Source organism: Triturus cristatus, chromosome 11, assembly GCF_964204655.1.
Source record: "Triturus cristatus chromosome 11, aTriCri1.1, whole genome shotgun sequence".
In the NCBI taxonomy this organism is placed as follows: Eukaryota; Metazoa; Chordata; class Amphibia; order Caudata; family Salamandridae; genus Triturus; species Triturus cristatus.
Genome location: NC_140594.1, coordinates 605,365,606 through 605,385,030, shown reverse-complemented (window position 1 = coordinate 605,385,030; position 19,425 = coordinate 605,365,606). Strand labels below are relative to the sequence as shown.

Below are 19,425 nucleotides of genomic sequence, written 5' to 3'. Positions count from 1 at the left end.
GTGGACAGTTGTTCGATTCCTGATATGATTTTGAAGTACCTGGCCTGTTTCCCCCCATAATTATAAAACCTCACATCTCTTCTAGATAATTGTGAAGGAGATTGAAGCCAAAGGATGGAAGCAGCGATACGAAGAGAGCAGACAGGAGGTCCTGGAAATGAGGTACAGTATATTTTCTCATCCCAATGAAATTGGCTTTGTTGTATGCCCACTCGTCAGAGTAATGACCCAGTAACAATGTATATACAATGCAATGTATATAAACAGCGCTTTAAGTGGGATGAAAAAACGAAGGGGTCTCCCAAAGGGGCGTGCCGATGTAATTAAGGGCGTGGCTTAAACCACTTAAGCTAAACATTTGCGCTTAGTATAGTGTGCCACCCCACTGGTATTTTTTTATTTAACAGATTTTATTTGTCAAAATATCACAAATGGCGCAGATCTCGGTACCCCAGAGACAACTGCCGCATATTGGGTTTGACCATTTTTCGAAATAATACAAGAGAATATGAAATGCAATACAAATAAAATCAAAACTCTCCAAACAACCAACCGCCCCCCCCCCCCCCCAGCGCACTGTCTACCTCTTCTGATTCATTTACTGCCATTGAGCATCATAGGAGCCCATTATCCACGAAGCAATTACCATCCAGGAAGTGCAGACAAGGATCCAGTAGATACAAAAGCGCAGGAGAGACGAGCAACCGAAGAGATGGAGGTCACACTGGTTGCGACGCCGACTCTCCTGTGGTGGTTCAAGCTCCAAACCTCAATAATCTGCCCAGTGCCTCCAGATCTTGTAGTGCTTCTGAGGGCACCCTGGGGTCTCAAATATTGGGATCCCCAAGCCCATACAAAAGTCCATTCCATTCCTCCAAGCCAAGACCGAGGGGTCAACTGCCGCCGTCCAGACCATAGCTATGTCCCTCTTCGCCAAGGTGAAACCCAGGAGCATAAGAGGACGCTTATATATATATATATATATATATATATATATATATATATATATATGTATGTATGTATATATGTATATGTATGTGTATATATATATATATGTATGTGTGTATATATATTACCTACTGGCGGTCGCCAGTAGGTAGTTATAGTTAGGACCACGTTTCCATAGGAAAACCTCAACATTCTATTTTGAATAACTTTGGCGCCGGTCGACGAATCCTCGCGAATTTCTCAAAATAGGTGGGGCGCTACGCTCCGCTCCTACCCTGAAAGTCTCGGGGGGATCCGTCAAGCGGGGGCTGAGATAAAAGGGGGGTCCCAAAACGCGTTTTTCCCATGCATTTTTCCATAGGACCTTTAGAACGAGCTACAGCCCGAACGGCTGAACAGAATTACTCAAAATTTGGCAGAGAGGTAGTCCCTAGGTCAAGGAAGTGCCTTTTGTAGGTTTGGTGTAAATCTGTTCAGTAGATTCTGAGAAAATAGCCTTTAAATCAATATATATATCTGAGCCCGCTTACCGTACGCTTACCGTACGCTTACGGTAAGCGTACGGTGGCGTGCGCGAGCGCGATTCTGATTGGCTCTTAGATCTTAGTAAACATTCGAATCGGCCGAAACCAGGAAGCGGCGGCCGCCATTTTGTCTCTCGCACTGAGTGTTGTTTATCAAACATGATGGCCAAAAACATGTTACGGGGCTGTTTTGACAACTCCCTCCCACATAGTCATGTTGAGGGAGTCCAAAAACATCCCCCAAGAGCAAAAACGGTTTTATTTTTTTTTCGGCAATTTCGCGGGGTACGCTTACCGTACGCTTACCGTAAGCGTACGGTAAAAAAATAAAAATAAAAAAAACACTATCCACACTTACCCCACCCCCTGTGCTTTTGGTGGCCGAAGGCCACCAAATGTACAGGGCTTATTAATAGGTAAAAAAAACTAAATTTTGGCAACATGAAATTATAAAATTGAAATAAAAAAAACACTATCCACATTGACCCCACCCCCTGTGCTTTTGGTGGCCGAAGGCCACCAAATGTACAGGGCTTATTAAAGTTGATAAAAAACGTGCACGGAACGAACTGCGTTAAGTGGGCGCGCACGCCTCAAATTGCGTAAAGTAACTTAGCATTTAAAAAACCGTACAAATTCACTGAAAAAACCATAGGTTTCACACACGTTATAGTTAGGAATTAGCATTTAAAAAACCTTGCAAATTCAATGAAAAAACCATAGGTTTCACACATGTTATAGTTAGCGGAAATTTTACTGATAAAAAACCAGTGAAATTCCCCCGTTATAGTTAGTGCAGGCAACTATAACTCACGCGACCGCAATCTTCTGCTGATGACATATGTGTCTTTATGAAAAAAAAATATTTGTAATATATGTATAGCTAAAAATGTATGGAAGAAGACATGGGCATATAAGTGTCTAAATACAGTATTAGCATCAGCAGAGGATTGCGGTCGCGTGAGTTATAGTTGCCTGCACTAACTATAACGGGGAATTTCACTGGTTTTTTATCAGTAAAATTTCCGCTAACTATAACATGTGTGAAACCTATGGTTTTTTCATTGAATATATATATATATATATGGCCCCCAATCCCTTCCATCACATGCAGGAGAACTAGCCTCAGCGACCTGAGGAGATCCCACCCCAGCACTTCAGAGAGACAGGCCAGCACCCCCTCCAAAATCTCGCTAGTGCCGTGCAATGCCACACAGTGTGCAACAGAGTCCCATCCTCGTGATTGCATCGGAGACACACCGGGGAAGCCACAAAGCCCGCCCTCCAGAGTCTGACCCTGGTGAAATAAACTCGATGGAGGTATTTAAATTGAATAAGCCGCAGGCTCTTTGCAATAGCCGCCCCTTGTGGAGAGGCCAGAGCCTCTGTCCAGTCCTCCTCTTCCAACTGACCCACATCACCCTCCCAGGCCTCCCTTAGGTGCTACAGCGAAGGGGAACAATGTGTAACCAGGGATTGGTAGATTTTGGAAATCTTATGGTCCCGGAGATCCCCAATAAACACCTTAGCTTCCACCGGGCTGAACTCCGGCAGCAAAACCAGACCTTCCAGACTGGGGGAAATAGAATGCCTGAATTGTAAATACTTTAAAAATTGTGCCTTTGGCATATGAAAGTCTTTCGGAATATCCTGAAAGGATTTTAAAATCGAACCCCGCATGACATCCCCCAAGGTGGAGAGAGATACCGATACTATCCCAGTCGCGGAACCCAGAGAGTGTCGCCAGGTGTGGAAAGCGGGCATTATGTCATAGAGGGGTCTCCCGAGTTAGTCTGTTCCACCAGCCCAACCTCCATAGCGTCTGCCTTCAGATTTGAAAAACAATCCACATGGCTAATGGTAGGTAGCGTCTCAGCAGCGCAGAATAAAGAATAGTGTGTAGAGAGTGGTCACCCATGCAGCGCCGCTCAACGGCGTATGCCGGGTCTGTCCTGTCCCCGTACCACCACTCATTTAACACAAGCAGATGTGATGCCACATAATAAGACCAAATATCAGAGGTGGCCAGCCCCCCACAATACGTGGACTGAAAACAGGTCCGTGTCGCCACCCTAACTGCCCCACCATCCCACAGGAACTGACCCAAAGCCACATTCACCTGACGAAACAACTGCGGCAAGATCGGATAAGGATGGTTCTGCAGTTGAAATAGCAGGCGCGGGAGGGACACCATCTTAAATATGTCTGAACGACCATAAATGGACAGGGGCATGTGGGACCAAGTCTTGATATCCTCGCGCACGCGATCCCATACTGGTGCGAGGTTGCGCTCCCACGCCGTAGCGGGAGAGTCAGACAGATATACCCCCAAATATTTCAAGCCGCCATGTACCACCTGCACCGACGAAGCCCAGGAGCCCAGCACGCGCCCACCGTTTAATACCCACAGGGTAGTTTTCCGAGGGTTCATATACAGACCCGAGGTTTCCCCAAAGATCTGCATAATACCCAGCAGCCGGGGACCCATCCTATCCAGGTTAGTAAGAAAGAACAGCATATCATCGGCGTATAAAGCAATGCGATCGGACAGTCCGTGCGCCCATTCAAACCCGGACACCTGAGCGTCCATTTGCACCCAAGCAGCCAAGGGCTCCATGTCTAAAGCGAAAAGATAGGGGGACAATGGACACCCCTGCCTGGTGCCTCGCCCAATAGAGAAGATAGAGGAGACGAAGCCCGCAACTTGCACCAACACCCTTAAGTCTGTATACAGCAGATTTAAATAGGATAGGAAACGGGGTCTGAAATTAAGCCTTCGTAGAAGTGCAAATAGGTACACCCAAGTCAAGGAATCGAAAGCCCTGTCCATATCCGCTAATAGGAGCGCTGCCCGTTCCTCCAGGCCCTGCACCGTCGCCACTGCAATGTGCGCCCGCCGAATATTCTGGCAGGTCGCGCGTTGGGGCATAAACCCGGCCTGGTAGGGATGCACGAGCGAAGTTATATGGGGTCGGAGACGATTCGCCAAAGCTTTGGCCAATATCTTGGCCTCAACATTCAAAAGAGAAATAGGACGATACAAGGTGTGGTGTTCAGTTGGCCTACCTGGCTTGTGGAATACTACTACCTCCGCGTGTCTCCAATCACTGGGCAGTTTCCCCCGGTCCCTGGCCTCCACCACCACCTCGCGATAGGGGGCCCCAGCTGCAGAAAGTATTTTTTATAGAATTCGCACGGAAAGCCATTTGGCCTGGGAGCCTTGCCAACCCCACTGGTATTTTGCTGCCTCTGTCGCTGCATCCAGATATATAATACAACAAGCATTGGCCTAGCCACTAGGTCTTGCCTTTGGGACCTTATAAGCATTTAGACTATAATACAGCAATACATACAGCCTAACTTCCCTCCTCCCATCTGTGTCTTTCACCTTCCGGTAAATGCACTGAGAGGGGGGGTAGGGGAGGTGCAGGCAGGCGGCCATTATGTATGTGATCTAAGCAAACGCGGTTTATGGTTGCAGGCCATGCTAGGAAACAGTGCCTGATTTGGCCGGCCCAGATAGCGAGCGCCCTTACGCTGGCTTTGGGCCTTTGTAAGGTGCTAGAAGGCCACGCCTGGTATGTCGCAGCTCCTCCCATGAGGTTTTTCAGTGCATTAATGAGTGTAATTTCGGCTCAGATATTTCTCGCTGTTTGCAGCCTCTGTTGTACCTTTATACCACAAAGGGGCTCTCTGGCTGATGCAATTGCTTATAGGCCCACTTTTACATATAAAATGTAAACGTAAGAGGACCCCTTGTAGCCCATGGGGTTTGGACATCTCCTAGATAACCCATATGGTGGGTTTGAAAACTTGCGGCACAGGCAGTGCTTAATTTTAGTTGGTGGTTGCAGGTGGGGCCCGGTTGCACTTATTTTTGGACACCATCACTTATTTTTCCTCATCAGAATTTGGCCCAGAACAATAGAGAGATAAACACGTATGGGGGAATGAAGGACGAAGAGAAAGACAGAAAGAGAGTGACAAAAGAAGAAGGTAGGGGGAGAACGAACGTGCAGGCTAGTGTTTGAGGGGCAGGGAGTGTCAGGTGATGTGTTGAGGATGCCGGGGGAATCGAGACTACCCAGTTTTGGTATTCGACACCACGACCTTCTTCAGTGTGGCAGATTCTGAGCAAAAGTTTAGACCACGGCACTTATTATTTTACCTGTTAAGCACGTGGCACGTGTTTGAGGGAGCTAAGAGCAGTGTACATGTTGAGGATTTCCCACTCCCTGCCTACTTTCGCCTCTCTCTTTCAGGTCACGACTTATTTTCAGGAAAAACAGAAGTGGTCAAAAATTAAAAGCGTTTACTTTTTCTTTATTAAATATTGCAAATAGATTTAGATTTTTAAAATGTGAGATTGTTTGGTTAATGCTCCGCACTAATGAATGGGAACATTACAAATAGAACTCGTTTTGTGAAGATTGTTGTAAAAATCAAAGAATCAATTTTAGATGTCTGTCTCCCTTAGAAGATTGCAGTATTTGGATGTATGTCGTTACAACGCACACTTTTACAACGCATGCACTTACAACGCATTTTTTACAACGCAACATCCATTACAACGCATTCCATTACATAGCATGACACTACAACGCATTTTAAACTACCTTTATAACGCATTCCATTACATCGCATACTACCTTTACAACGCATACCATTACAACGCATAATATTAAATTGCATTTAAGGTAAGTATTAGATAGTATAGGGGTAAAAATTACTTTTCTAACTCCAGGGGGTGCAACAGTAGGGTAAGTGTTGGATAGTATAGGGGTAAAAATTACTATTCTAACTCCAGGGGGTGCAACAGTAGGGTAAGTGTTGGATAGTATAGGGGTAAAAATTACTATTCTAACTCCAGGGGGTGCAACAGTAGGGTAAGTGTTGGATAGTATAGGGGTAAAAATTGCTATTCTAACTCCAGGGGGTGCAACAGTAGGGTAAGTGTTGGATAGTATAGGGGTAAAAATTACTATTCTAACTCCAGGGGGTGCAACAGTAGGGAAAGTGTTGGATAGTATAGGGGTCAAAATTACTATTCTAACTCCAGGGGGTGCAACAGTAGGGTAAGTGTTGGATAGTGTAGTGTAATATTATGCGTTGTAATGGTATGCGTTGTAAAGGTAGTATGCGATGTAATGGAATGCGTTGTAAAGGTAGTTTTTAAAAATGCGTTGTAGTGTCATGCTATGTAATGGAATGCGTTGTAATGGATGTTGCGTTGTAAAAAATGCGTTGTAAGTGTAGTGCGTTGTAAAAGTTGCGTTGTAAATGTTGTTCCCCCAGTATTTAAAGTGCGGGTTGCCAACGGTTCACTTTTCGCTCTCGTGCGTAAAGCCGGTTAAATACGATGGAAATCGGATACATGCTCAGATGCTTTGAGCTCGTGTATAATATTAAATTCAGCTGTATTTTTCTGACTGGATATTTGTGTGACATTTGTATTCCAAGCCTCACCTCAATGGGTTTCTTTAAATAGAAGCTATATTTTGCTCCTAAATTGCCCAGGGCAGAGGTAGCAGCCATGATGTTTTTATGAATGTTCAGAATGATGCAAATGGCACTGAGAGTGAAGGCTGAGCTCGCGAACATCAAAGGCTCCCAGAGTCGCTGCATTAATGAGGCCCTTTGATTCCGGGCTCACAGATTACAACAGGTCTCCGAATCAGTGCCAAGGTTTGAGCTCCATTTGGGAGGGCTTGAAATCCCGCGTGGGGCTCGTGCGAACTCAGAGCGCGCGGGTGACCTAAAAAATTAGCTGTGTTCGAAGGAGCAGAATGTAATGATTAACAGACAAGTTGAACGGTTCCAGCTGCGCATGACCGCGCTGTGTTTAATAATCCGCAAAGGAATGCAGCTGGCACCCTGCGCAACGCTGCTCGCTGCAGACAGCTGGAGCCCGTGGGAATGAATATTTACAGAAAAGGCGGGAGATGCACCCGCCTTTGGCCAATTGCATGCTTTTATTTTTTTAAAGCCACACGCAAAGGCCAATAGGATTTCACAACCAGACGCACAAGCTTTCTGAAAGCTTTCTAAATGTCTGGAGTGATTACAAGAGGCCCTCTCCTAGCGCAGCGAATGCGCGCTGCGCTAAGCGAGACCTAAAAAGTAACATTAAACCCACAACAAGCCAGGACTAATGGCTCTGTCAATGGCTGTTAGTTGCATAAGATATATATAAGCAACAGCTAGCTATCTATAGATTTGTTGTATATAATATTGAAAATGCTTCAGTTCTGAAATGATGAGACTGAAAGAACTATGAGTCTCTTTGAAGTTACCTCAAAGACAGTAAAGGATGGTACTGCTGCAGTGTTCATTTTTTTTTCATCCTGATGGGTGAGGACAAAAAATGGTGAGCCTGATAGGGTGCTTAGCACTGGCAGGACCCGGCCCACCTAAAGCCCTGCGTATATACATACTGTACTGTGCCAGGTGTGCTGCTCAGGTCGATATTTGCTGTATTCTTCAAGCAGTTTGTTACACTTTGAGAATCCGCTGCAGAGCACTTGACTGTCAGTCCAATGTGCTGTTTCTTGCGTTTTTATGACTTTTTAAACCTTTAGCAAATTATTTTTAATGTAAACATTCATGTCCTAAATTAACCTAATATATCGAAGCTCTAGACACTAAGCTTTTTCAGAAAAATTCGTGTTCCCCTAACACAGGCATAGACAGGAGATGGCTGAACTGGAAGAAGAAAAGTGAGCGCAAAGAGTTATACAGGGAATAAAGGTTACAGGAACATCAGGGGAGAAGGGAGTGAACAGCAGAGCCAATCACTGGAAATTAAGGGGGGGAATGGAATTACAAAGTAAATAATTTAAGTTAAGTAGGAAGTGGGAGGACACGCAAGAGAAGTGTGCTTAAAAAGAACTCAAATGTATCTTGTTTAATGTGCCAATTTGACAGGCTGCAGCAGAAGCACTAGATTGTTTTGGACAGTGCATGAAGAGTTCTGGTGGAAGGGCAGGATGATTTAACACAGCACTTGGGTACAGTAAAGGGACTAGATAGAAAAGTTCAGGCAAGAGAGGGTAGTGTGGTCACTCAAACGCCAGCAAACACCTGGAGGCACTGATAGCTGCTTCAGAGGGAGAAGTACAAGCTAAGTGCCATCTGATAAGGCCAAGTCAAGGAAATATGATGAAGAACATGGGTGAGCTTAACCTGTGACCATGAGTTGGCCCTAACTGAGGGTTAGGAGCAGAAGTAAGGAGTAAGATCGGCAAATTCCATGTCCTGCAAAGACCAATTGCCTTTAAGCTTACTGTCTGGTATTTCATGTCTATGCTTAAATGTTTTTGAAAATATTCATTTTATCAGAAACCTATGTTTAGTTTGACCTTTCAAACAAAATAGTAAATACTTATTTAAAATAAAAAAATTAAAATGCTTTCTCTTTTATTTTGCAGGAAAATTGTTGCAGAATATGAAAAAACAATTGCACAGATGATAGGTAAAAATAACTTCAATAAGTCTATTGTTACCTTACAGAGAGAGGGCTTTGACCTGACGAGTAGTGTTTCAAGTGTCATTTCTAGTGTAATTAAAGTTTGAGTTTGTGAATATGCTGCGTAAGCTGGTGAAAGATGCCAGAATCTGTGGATCCACTCCGATGCCCTGATTTATTTAATACATTTCCATAGACTGAGGCAATGGGTCATATGTGTTGGTTTTGATCTGCAAGTTTCTTAAAGAGTAATCATTCACCATGCGTATGCTTTATTATGTCAAGCAGAAGATGAACAGAGGACCAGCATGGCATCTCAGAAGAGCATCCAGCAGATCACAATAGAGAAGGACCAAGCGGTGTCGGACCTAAACTCCGTAGAAAGGTCTTTGTCAGACTTATTCAGGAGATACGAGAACTTAAAAGGAGTCCTCGAGGGCTTCAAAAAGGTGAGTCTTAGATACCTTTTCAAGCTGGACAATGCAGCGTGGCTTAACGGCAGACGTGGTTGAACCTAATCATTTGGCTTATTTATAGAAAATATGGCCTATGTTAGCAAGCTTTCTCAATGCTTCCAAATATTATGTAGCATTAAAAAAACAGTTACAAGCGTATACTATAAACTTCTAACTGACCAGACACCTCTAATCCATTGTATTCACAACAGTGAAGAGATTTGCATGCAAGGTCATTCACATTCTACAGGTGTAGATACCACTATAAGCACATCCAACCCCTTTTAGGTAGAAGCCTACCAGACAGCATAGCTGTCTGGTTTGCTAACGACATCCTGGGGACATTCGGAAAGCTTCCCTGGGAATGCATTCCACTTGTAGTTTACAATGGCTTTGTGGCTTATAACTCAAATGTTTTTGCTTTCTGTTTGCTGGCTTTCTTGGTTTTAAGCTGTCCAGCTTGAGTTTGTCCCTTCCCTTGGCCAAATCTTATTTACTGTATTCTTCCACCAGTACTGAATTTCTGTAATCAGGCCTTTAAAGCTTGTTCCTATCTTGTCACATTTGCTGTGTAGTCAAAGATAAAGGTCAAATGTCAGGCTTTGATTTCCTGGGAGCTTGGTGTTTACTTTTCTTTCTCTGACTTCAAAGTCAGAGGATTTATGTGACAATCATACTGGCTATTAAGGGTGTGCTGGTCAGAAGGCCGTAGGATGTTTTGGTTTTCTAGAACACAACAAATGTTAAATGTCTGCTATTGAACTGTACAGATACTTCAGAATTAGGACATAAATGATGCACATTTTTTATTAATTCTGAAGTGTGTTGGAAACAAATGGTTTAATACGATCAATACAAAGCAATACACTTGGTGATGACATTTCCACACATCATCATTTGTGCGCTGTATACTTTCATCAGTAAACCTGCATGTCTGTACAAATGTATTGGTCATTTCAATTGAAGATGTGTTGTCTGTAATGGCTGTATGCTACCACAGCATGCATACTCCACTTTACCCTACTTCACCATACTCTGCACTGTTCCATCCCACTGCACCATACTCTGCACAACCCCACACTACGGCACTGCACTCTACTCTGCACCACTCAACTCCTCCACACCACTCTGCACTCTTCCCTGCACTACTCCAATCTGCACCACTCCCTGCCAGATCACTCTAAGCAACTCTACTCTGCAACTCTGCATACTCCAACACTGAACTCTACACTGCACTCTACTCTATGTCACTATACTGTACTTTACGCTAATGCCCTGTACGCCACTACACTCTACATTGCTCCACTCTACATCACTGCACTCTATGCTAATACACTCTAAGCCACTCTAATCTACTCTGCACCACTGCACTCTACAAAACTGCAATCTAAAACACTCTACTCTATGCCACTGGACTCTACGCCACGCCACACCACTCTTTTCTACACCGCTGCACTCTATGCCAATGCACTCTACGCCACTTTACTCAAAACCATTTTGTACGAATCACTGCACTATACACCACTATATGCCACTGCACTCTACAACAATGCAGTGTACGCAGCTCTACTTTACACTACTGCACTCTACTCTGCAACATTGCCCTCGCTGATGCTGAACTCTACGCTACTTTAATCTGCACCACTCTGCTCTGTGCCACTGCCCTCTATGCCACTGCAGTCTATGCCACCTCACTCTACCCTGCACCACTCTAGCACTCTGCTGTACTCTGCCGCCAATGCAAACTACGTCACTACACCCTATACCATTCCACTCCACACTAATCTACTGTGTACCAGTGCACTCTGACACTGCACTATACACCGCTCTACTCGATGCCTCTTTACTCTATATGACTCTACTCTGCCAGTGCACTTTAATGAAATGAAATGTGGATTTATAAAGCGCTAATTGCTGCCCTGAGGCGTCCAAGCGCTACCTGAAAAGAGTGGTATGTTCATCAGAGGCGAACAGCCGGGAATTAGTTTAGAGAGGTAAAAAGAAAAGTCTTTAGTTGTTTTCGGAAGGAAGACAGGTTGGGATTGGATCTCAGCTGAAGAGGAAGGAGGTTCCACAGCTTGGCGGCGTTGTACGAGAACATCCTGCCACCAGCTCTCGCTCTCCTGATTCTAGGGACTGTTGCTAGGAAGGCCTGACCGGAGCGAAGTTGTTTCCTAGGGTGGTATTGTGTGGTAAGATTACGGCAGATTGCCGGTCCTTTGTCCCAAAAGGCTTGATGGGCAATACACATTGCCTTGAAGGTGATTCTTTGTTGGATCGGCAGCCAGTGCAGGCTTCTCAGCCCAGGTTTGGCTGAAAGTCTCCGTGGCAGCTGTAGCAGAGTGCGAGCAGCGCAGTTTTGGACGATCTGCAACTTACGAAGTGTGTAGTCAGGGGCGCCGAGGTACAGGGAGTTTTTAAAATCCAGTCTAGACTGGATCAAGCCTTGAACTGCGACTTGCTTGGCCTCCATGGGTAGAACTGGAAGCACTTTCCTGAGCATCCTGAGGAGTCCAAAACAGGTCGCAGACAACCTGGTAGCCTGGGTGTCAAAGGTTAAGGCTTTGTCCAACCATACCCCGAGGCTTTTTATGTTGTCCTTAGGTGCAGACGGGGTGCCTAGGCAGGGGGGCCATAGGGGATCAAAGATCAGTGGGGTGACAGGGCCCAAGAGCATCAGCTCGGTTTTATCCCCATTTAGTTTAAGGGAAGATCTCGTCATCCAGCCTTTCACGTCCTCCAAGCATTGCCTAAGTCCCATTTGCTCGGATCGGCTGTCCTCCTGTGCCAGTGATACCACTAGCTGAGTGTCGTCCACATAGGAAATGATCTTAATTCCATACGGACGAACAACCTCAGCCAGTGGTCTCATATAGATGTTAAAAAGTGCAGGGCTTAACGAAGAGCCCTGCGGGACTCCACAGCTCAGGGGTTTACTAGAGGTAACAGTGTCACCCTCAAAGATCTGACCCCACCCTATTATGCACCACTGTGCTTTTTGCCACTGCACTCTACACCACTTCAGTCCACTCCACTCTGCACAACTTACCTGTGTGCTACTCCACTCTATCACTCTACTCTGCAACACTGCACTCAATCCCACTGCACTCTATGCTGCTATTCTGTGCCACTGCACTCTACCCAGCACCACTACACTCTACTCTGAAACAATCTACTCTGTCACTGCACACTATGCCACCTCACTCTACACTGTGGCACTCTAATCTGCACCATTCTCCGCCACTGCACTGTACACCAATGCACTCTGCACCCCTTTACTCAAAACCATTGCACTCTACGCCACTGCCCTCTACCCCATTTACTCTCCGCCACTGCACTCTCCACCACTATACTCTTCAACACTCTTCATCACTGCACGCTACACCACTCTACACCATTGCACTCTACGTCTATGTACTACTCTACTCTGCGCCATGGCACAATGCACCACTACACTCTGTGCCATTGCACTCTAGGACACTCTACTATGAAAGACTGCACTCTCTGCCTCCAAACTTAATGGCTGTCTACTGTTACACTGCACTCTACTTTACACCACTCAACTCTACACCACTCTGCTGCAGTCTATGCCAATGCACTGTACACCACTACACTCTACATCACTCCATTCTATGCCACGCTAATCTATTCTGCACCACTGAACTTTACACCACTCCATCCTACGCCACTGCACTCTGCTCTACTCTACGCCTCTGCACTCTACCCAGCACCACTCCACTGTACACCACTACATTTTACTCTGAAACAATCTACTTTACACCACTGATCTCTACACTTTTCCCTCCACGCCACTCTACTACTCAATTCTGTGCCACTCCACTCTACTCCATTGAACTCTACACCACTGTAATCTACTCTGCACCTCTCTACTCTACGCCACTGCACTCTGTGCCAATGCAGTCTACACCACTTTACTCACAACCAAGGCACTCCACACAACTGCACTCTGTGCATACTCAGCACCAGTGTACTTTATGCCGCTTCACTCTAGGCCACTCTACTCCACTCTGCGACACTACATTCCATGGTGCCCTACTCCTTTAAACTCTTCTGCACTCTGTCACTCCACTGTACAACACTCTACTCCACTCTGTGGCACGCTACGACACTACTCCACCCTACAACTCACTATGTAACTCTCCCAAGGCCACTCCATCCCACTTTACTCAGCTCTACTCCACTCTACTCCCCTCTATGTAAAACTCTTTATGCCAGTCCACTCTGTTCTACACCATTCCACTCTGACACTCTACTCCATGCCTTTCAACCGTACTCCACTCTACAACGCTACACTCCACGATATTTTACTTCCCCATGACACTCTAAACCACTCTAATCTAAGTCACTCCACTTTACTCCACTTTGTCACTCAACTATACCCTATGGCACACCACACCACTCCATGACTCTCCACGCCACTTCATAACACTCCACTCTACTCCACTGTATGACACGCACTCTCCTTTACCCCCGTAACTGTTAGCCATGCTGAACAGCAGCCACACTGGTGTACAACATGTCTAAAACATATTGCCAAAGCAATAGTTCTTGCATAAGCGAGACCTATTGGCTTTGCTAATGCTTATTTACCACTTGCTACAAATAAGAGTTGTTCCACCACCACACACTGTCCCAACCACCAATTTCTTTCCTCTCCTCTGGAATTGATTGTTCTTCAAGCACACTCCCTCCTCTTTCCATTCTCAGCAAAATGGGTGCGTCTTTAACAACCCCCCTCTAAAGTTGATCACTCACTTTAGTGACGGGAGATTCCCAGTCTCGTTGCTCCACTTCCCACTATCCTGCTGTTTTTTTCAAACATATTCTTCTAACTGTTATCACCGTTTAGTGTTCAGAAACTACTCAATGTCCCCTAACCACTTCTGTCTCTTCATGGACATCCTTTTCTTTGAATCCCTGTTTTTAGTAACCCGAAACTCCCAAACGACTCTACTCTGCATATCTTACTGTATTCTAGAAATGTAAGCTGCTCTTGAAACACCGCTGTCTTTTTGTCACCACTTTCAAACTGTGACATTTCACATGTGCAACCATTTATACTAAGCAAAAATGTTTCAAGTTCTTCCAGCGAATTGGTGTCATCTAGTATCCTAGTGTCTGTGCTACAATAACACTTTGCTTCTCTTGCAATGCAGTACAATACAATACAGTGAAATGAGAATTTTCAGGTGGTTTATCCAAACAGGAGTGTGCTCTATAACAGTGTTTCTCTTCTCCTGGGAGTTAATTGAATATTTCTGAATGCCCTGTGTGTGTCGCCATGCATCATGTTTGCTGTGATCTTACGTGGTGTTAATCAGTGTTTGCAGTATGTTTGACTTCTTGAAATCTTGCAATGTTTCTGACTGTTTCATCAATATTTCTGAATTTTTTAAGAAAACGATCTAGCATATTTTGGCACCGCACATGTGACCCCAAAATAGGGACTGGAGAACATTATCCAGTTGACATCATTCCAAATGTTTCTTTTATTTAGAATGAAGAGGCCTTGAAAAAGTGTGCTCAGGATTACTTAACGAGAGTGAAACAGGAGGAACAGAGGTACCAAGCTCTGAAAATCCACGCAGAAGAAAAGTTGAACAAGTAAGTCTTCCCCAGCCAGCCAGCACGCAGTATTGGTTCGAGATTCAGACTCCATTCCACTTCCCAATATTAGGTATACTTTTTGGGGAGTAGATTTCATGACGATGGACCTAATACATGAGTTTGCCTCTGGTTGGGATAACTGTTCGTAGCTACTGGTTAAATGCATGCACCTACAATTGTTTTAAAACATGGTACATTTACTGTGTGTATCTTGGCATTATCCTTTCCTTCATAGGTAGCTCGAAACTTCAAGGGTTAGTCCAGAAATAAAATGAGGCAAAGTATAAAACATCGGACACAATCGGTGCTTTAAATGGACCGGTACTGTCTGGTACGTAGTACTGGCACTTTTTTATTCTGAGAGGGAGAGTACTGGCACTTCTCAAAAGAAATGGCTATACTTTTAATTGTAGAGTACCGGCACTTCTCAGAAACAAGCAGGTACTCCATTTCAAGCTCTGGGCACAGTTACATGTCACATAATGGGTAGCAGTAATGGAAATAATTTGTTTTTATTTAGTGACTCATAGTACTCTTTTGCCTATTATAAGCATTGTGAGTAGGAGGAGCTACTTTTATTGAAAATAATTGTACTGAATTTACTAGCCATTGAACGTTGACCCAGCAGTGCTGGGATTTAACCTTGCGACCTGCAGATGTCCGCATGAGAGTATAGCTCACTGAGTCACATTAAAATACTTGGAGGTCTTTTCAGCAGGTTCGACCCCGGTTGCATATAATTTAGGGTTTAGCTTTTTTTTGGAGCCACTCAGAAAGAGCTTGAAAAATCTCTAATGCAGGTATGTCATTTGCTGAATGATGCAGGTGTAACTGAATGCTGACAATTGTGAGTTCCACAAGAAAAGCTTGAAATTCATTGGCCATGTCTTTTCTGATGGGGATATGAAGCATTATCCAGCTAAAGTGAGAGCATTATCTTCCGCAAACCCCCACAGGACATTTCTATGTTATAATCTTTCCTTGGAATAGCCAGTTACTGTTCTAGATACAAACAAGATTTTCTATGGTCAGTGCACCATTACATGGACTGATGAAAAAGAATGTCATTTAATTGGTCATGTGAATTTGAGAAGAGCTTCCAAAAAATTAAGCAAGCCATCAAGAATGCCACTGAAATGGCCTACTTTGATGGCAAACTTCATACAGAGGTTGTAGTTGACATTAGCCCGGTCAGGTTGGGTGCAATCCTTGCACAGCAAAACGGACAGTCAAATACATACGCCAGTAAAAGGAACATGCTTACTCGCAACCTGAGAAAGAAAGTTTGGCAGTGGTCTGGGCTTGTGAATATTACCACATATTCTTGTATGGAAAGCCTTTCACAGTAGTGACTCATCATCAAGCACTGTTGTTTTTAAATTTTTTTTATCCTCCTTCGCCTCAGACCCCAGTTGACAAAATAAGGCGTTGTTACCGTTACTTGGTATTAAGGAGACGTAGGCTATTGGACGGGGATCAGGAGGATGCGCCCCGCCTACCGGTTCACAACAGTCCTAAAATGTCACTGGCCCCATGTTGGAAAGGGGTGCTCACACACTCATCCGGTTTAAATATAGCCGCTGACTGTTAATGTTGGCCTGTAATGGGATGGAGCTGAAGGGTCCAACACAGTTAGGGAGTTTCAAAGAGGCCTAATCATAGGATCCAAATAATTTTAAATGTGACAACTCAAACCACTACATTATAAATCCCCAAAACTACACATTAGACCATGTTAATAAACAATCCCATAGTGCTTTCTTCTTACTGCTCTGCGTTCTACCCAAGTCTGTCCTGGACGTTTTAAATAGAGAGGACAGCCACTCCGAGTGTGAAGGAGGTGCGACTTCTACCCATCTCTTACAGATTTCCCTCCTAGCCAGCAAGATTGCATAGAATAGGAACCCCCTAGCAGGACCTGTTATCTCTCTAGATATACCAAAAATTATCAAACCAAGATTGATTTGGCCTGGAAATCCCAAAATGTCCGCAAAGGTTACACCTACTTTTTTCCAAAATTCTGTTATCACTGGGCATTCCTTAAACATATGAATGTCAGAGGCACTCTCTAAATCACTATTTTTACAGCTGACTGGAGGTCCCTTCGATATTTTGGACAGTCTTAACGGAGATAAATAAGCCCTATGGACCGTGAACAAATGGTTCCTCCTCAGCCAAGCTGGTTTTACAACAGCAAACAAGGTGTTAAGAGAAGGAGTTTACAGTAGAAGGTTCATAAGGTTCCAGCCTGAGTCTTAATGCCTTTATTCAGGTAATGAGGAGGCTTTTCTCGAGGTATTGAACCTTTGTTACCTCATTTTTTACATGTTACTCTGGTGTGAGAAAGACTCCTCCTCCAAATCTTAATAGTCCTTTTAGTAAGTATCATGCAGAATGCCAGAAGGTGATTTTCAATATAATCCTTAATTTATGCATGAATAGAGGAGTATAATCAAACAATCCACTCGTTTTGATGGCAAACAGATGCATACATTTTTTTTTGAGCAGCCGACACGTGTTTCGCCATTCAATGTCAGTCGGACTTGGGCTTTTTCAAGGCTTTAACATTCCTGATTTCATTTTGTTCAAATCACTATTCCTGATTTCATTTTGTTCAAATCACTTTGGTCCATATTCAAAAGATTCAGCAATGAAAATCTATAACATGAAAGTTTATAATTGACACAGCATTTCTAAATTGAATAAAGAAATTAATCAATAATCATTCTACAGACAACAAAACGTTTTTAAACCTCACTGAATAGGTCATTATATTTATGAAAAAACCATGGCAGAGAAATTGGCTGTTTTTAGACCTCACTAAATGGGTCATTATGTTATTAAGAAGACCGTGGGAAGGAGACAAACTACCATATTTATTGCGCTTGCCTAGTACTTTTGCACATTCAAGTAATTGAGACTCCGTTTTTGACAGTATGTCTAGTTATAGGGCACGAATATGAGCAGACTTTGACGGCATGAGTTAACGGCATAAATGCATACAGTGATAGTCATGTACAGAGGCAGTTACGAAAAAACGTGACACTTGTATGTAGCTGAATCTCGCTAGATGTAAATTTATGAGGAGACGGTCACTCGTATAGATACAAAAACATTGGAATCTACTTACCCAAAATCAGACAATATCAAATGCTCTCAGCAATAAACCCCAATTAAGTTTTCAAAGATGTAAAAACCTAAGGGAAGACCTATGTTCGTCATTTTTCCAGAAACAGGAACAAAAATCCTTCCTACAACAACCTAAGGGTTTTTACACCTGTTCCATTTGCAAACTTGGGAAAAATAAAAGCAAAGAAGTAATGGTAAATGGACATAAACACAAAATACAAGACTTCATAAATTGTGAAAGTACAAATACTGTATACTTGATTTCTTGCCCATGCAACAAAAACTACATAGGCAGCACAGTCAGACCTTTAAAAGTACGGATTCAGGAACATTTCCGAAAACATTTACAAAGATGATGAAAAACAACCTCTAGTTGACCATTTTTAGGTCTCGGCTGGCGTGGGCTGCGCACATGCGCAGTCTCGCTGGCGAGATTTAATGATTTAGAGGGAATTCTGTAAAGGGCTTCAAGCACCGCCCCTCTTTCCCATTGTCCAGCGTCACCGTTTATGCTAAACGATGGCCAGCCATTGGGAAAGAGCACTTTGTAACGTAGACGTTGCCATTTTTCGGCCGGCCCACTTAGACGGGCTCGTCCGCTTTCCGGCTGAAGTAAAAGGTTTCTTATCTTTATGGGGCCATGTGTTTCAAACACATGGCCCCATAAAGACAAGTGATCGGCTGCAGCGCGGTCCTCCTTTCACTTTTGGGACCGTGATTGTTGGCTTCACTCTCCTGTCTCCCTACCCTGCTCTGCCACCCCACTCTCTCTGTTCTCCCTCCCTTCCAATTTATTTGGGAATTGGGGCAACACAGGCATTTTCAACGTGACTAATGCCGGGGAAAACATAACTACAGAGAAAGCATGTTTAAATGTGAAGGTGGAAATAGCCTTGTGTGTATTGTGTGCATGGCTCGTGAGAAATGTCCTCTGGCCTTGTCACTGTCACGTGCAGAAGAGGCCCGGGTTATTTACACATATCAGTTACCATGCTGTCAATCACTGGAAGAATGCAAAGGGGTTTGTTTGCGACAAGCACGGATTTTAGTTTGCCTGTTGTAGTGCTGCTCTTTCCGAGACGTGCCACCAACTAGTGCGATGTAATATGACGCCACATCCGCTTGCCTTAAAATGTGACGTCGCTGTTGATAGAAATATCTTGAAGTAGTACTCTCACTGCCTTCTGTGTTGGTCTCTGCCCGTCACATAAACTAATTCTCACTCGGTAACCCTGCGTGTTAGAAACCCAAGCAAAACGGATCATTCTTCTCTCTT

At 44.1% G+C, this 19,425-nt stretch overlaps 1 protein-coding gene across 16 annotated transcripts in view; it reads left to right on the top strand.

The window, feature by feature from the left end:
* The window catches only part of TACC1 (transforming acidic coiled-coil containing protein 1), a 622,392-nt gene that overhangs the window by 568,973 nt on the left and 33,994 nt on the right, over positions 1 to 19,425 (top strand). For all 16 annotated transcript variants that reach the window (XM_085633924.1, XM_085633923.1, XM_085633919.1 and 13 more), the window contains 4 exons: positions 86 to 162; positions 8,900 to 8,943; positions 9,226 to 9,386; positions 14,911 to 15,017. In XM_085633924.1, coding sequence (XP_085490050.1) covers positions 86 to 162; positions 8,900 to 8,943; positions 9,226 to 9,386; positions 14,911 to 15,017 — 389 coding nt within the window. The remainder of the gene's footprint in view (positions 1 to 85; positions 163 to 8,899; positions 8,944 to 9,225; positions 9,387 to 14,910; positions 15,018 to 19,425) is intronic.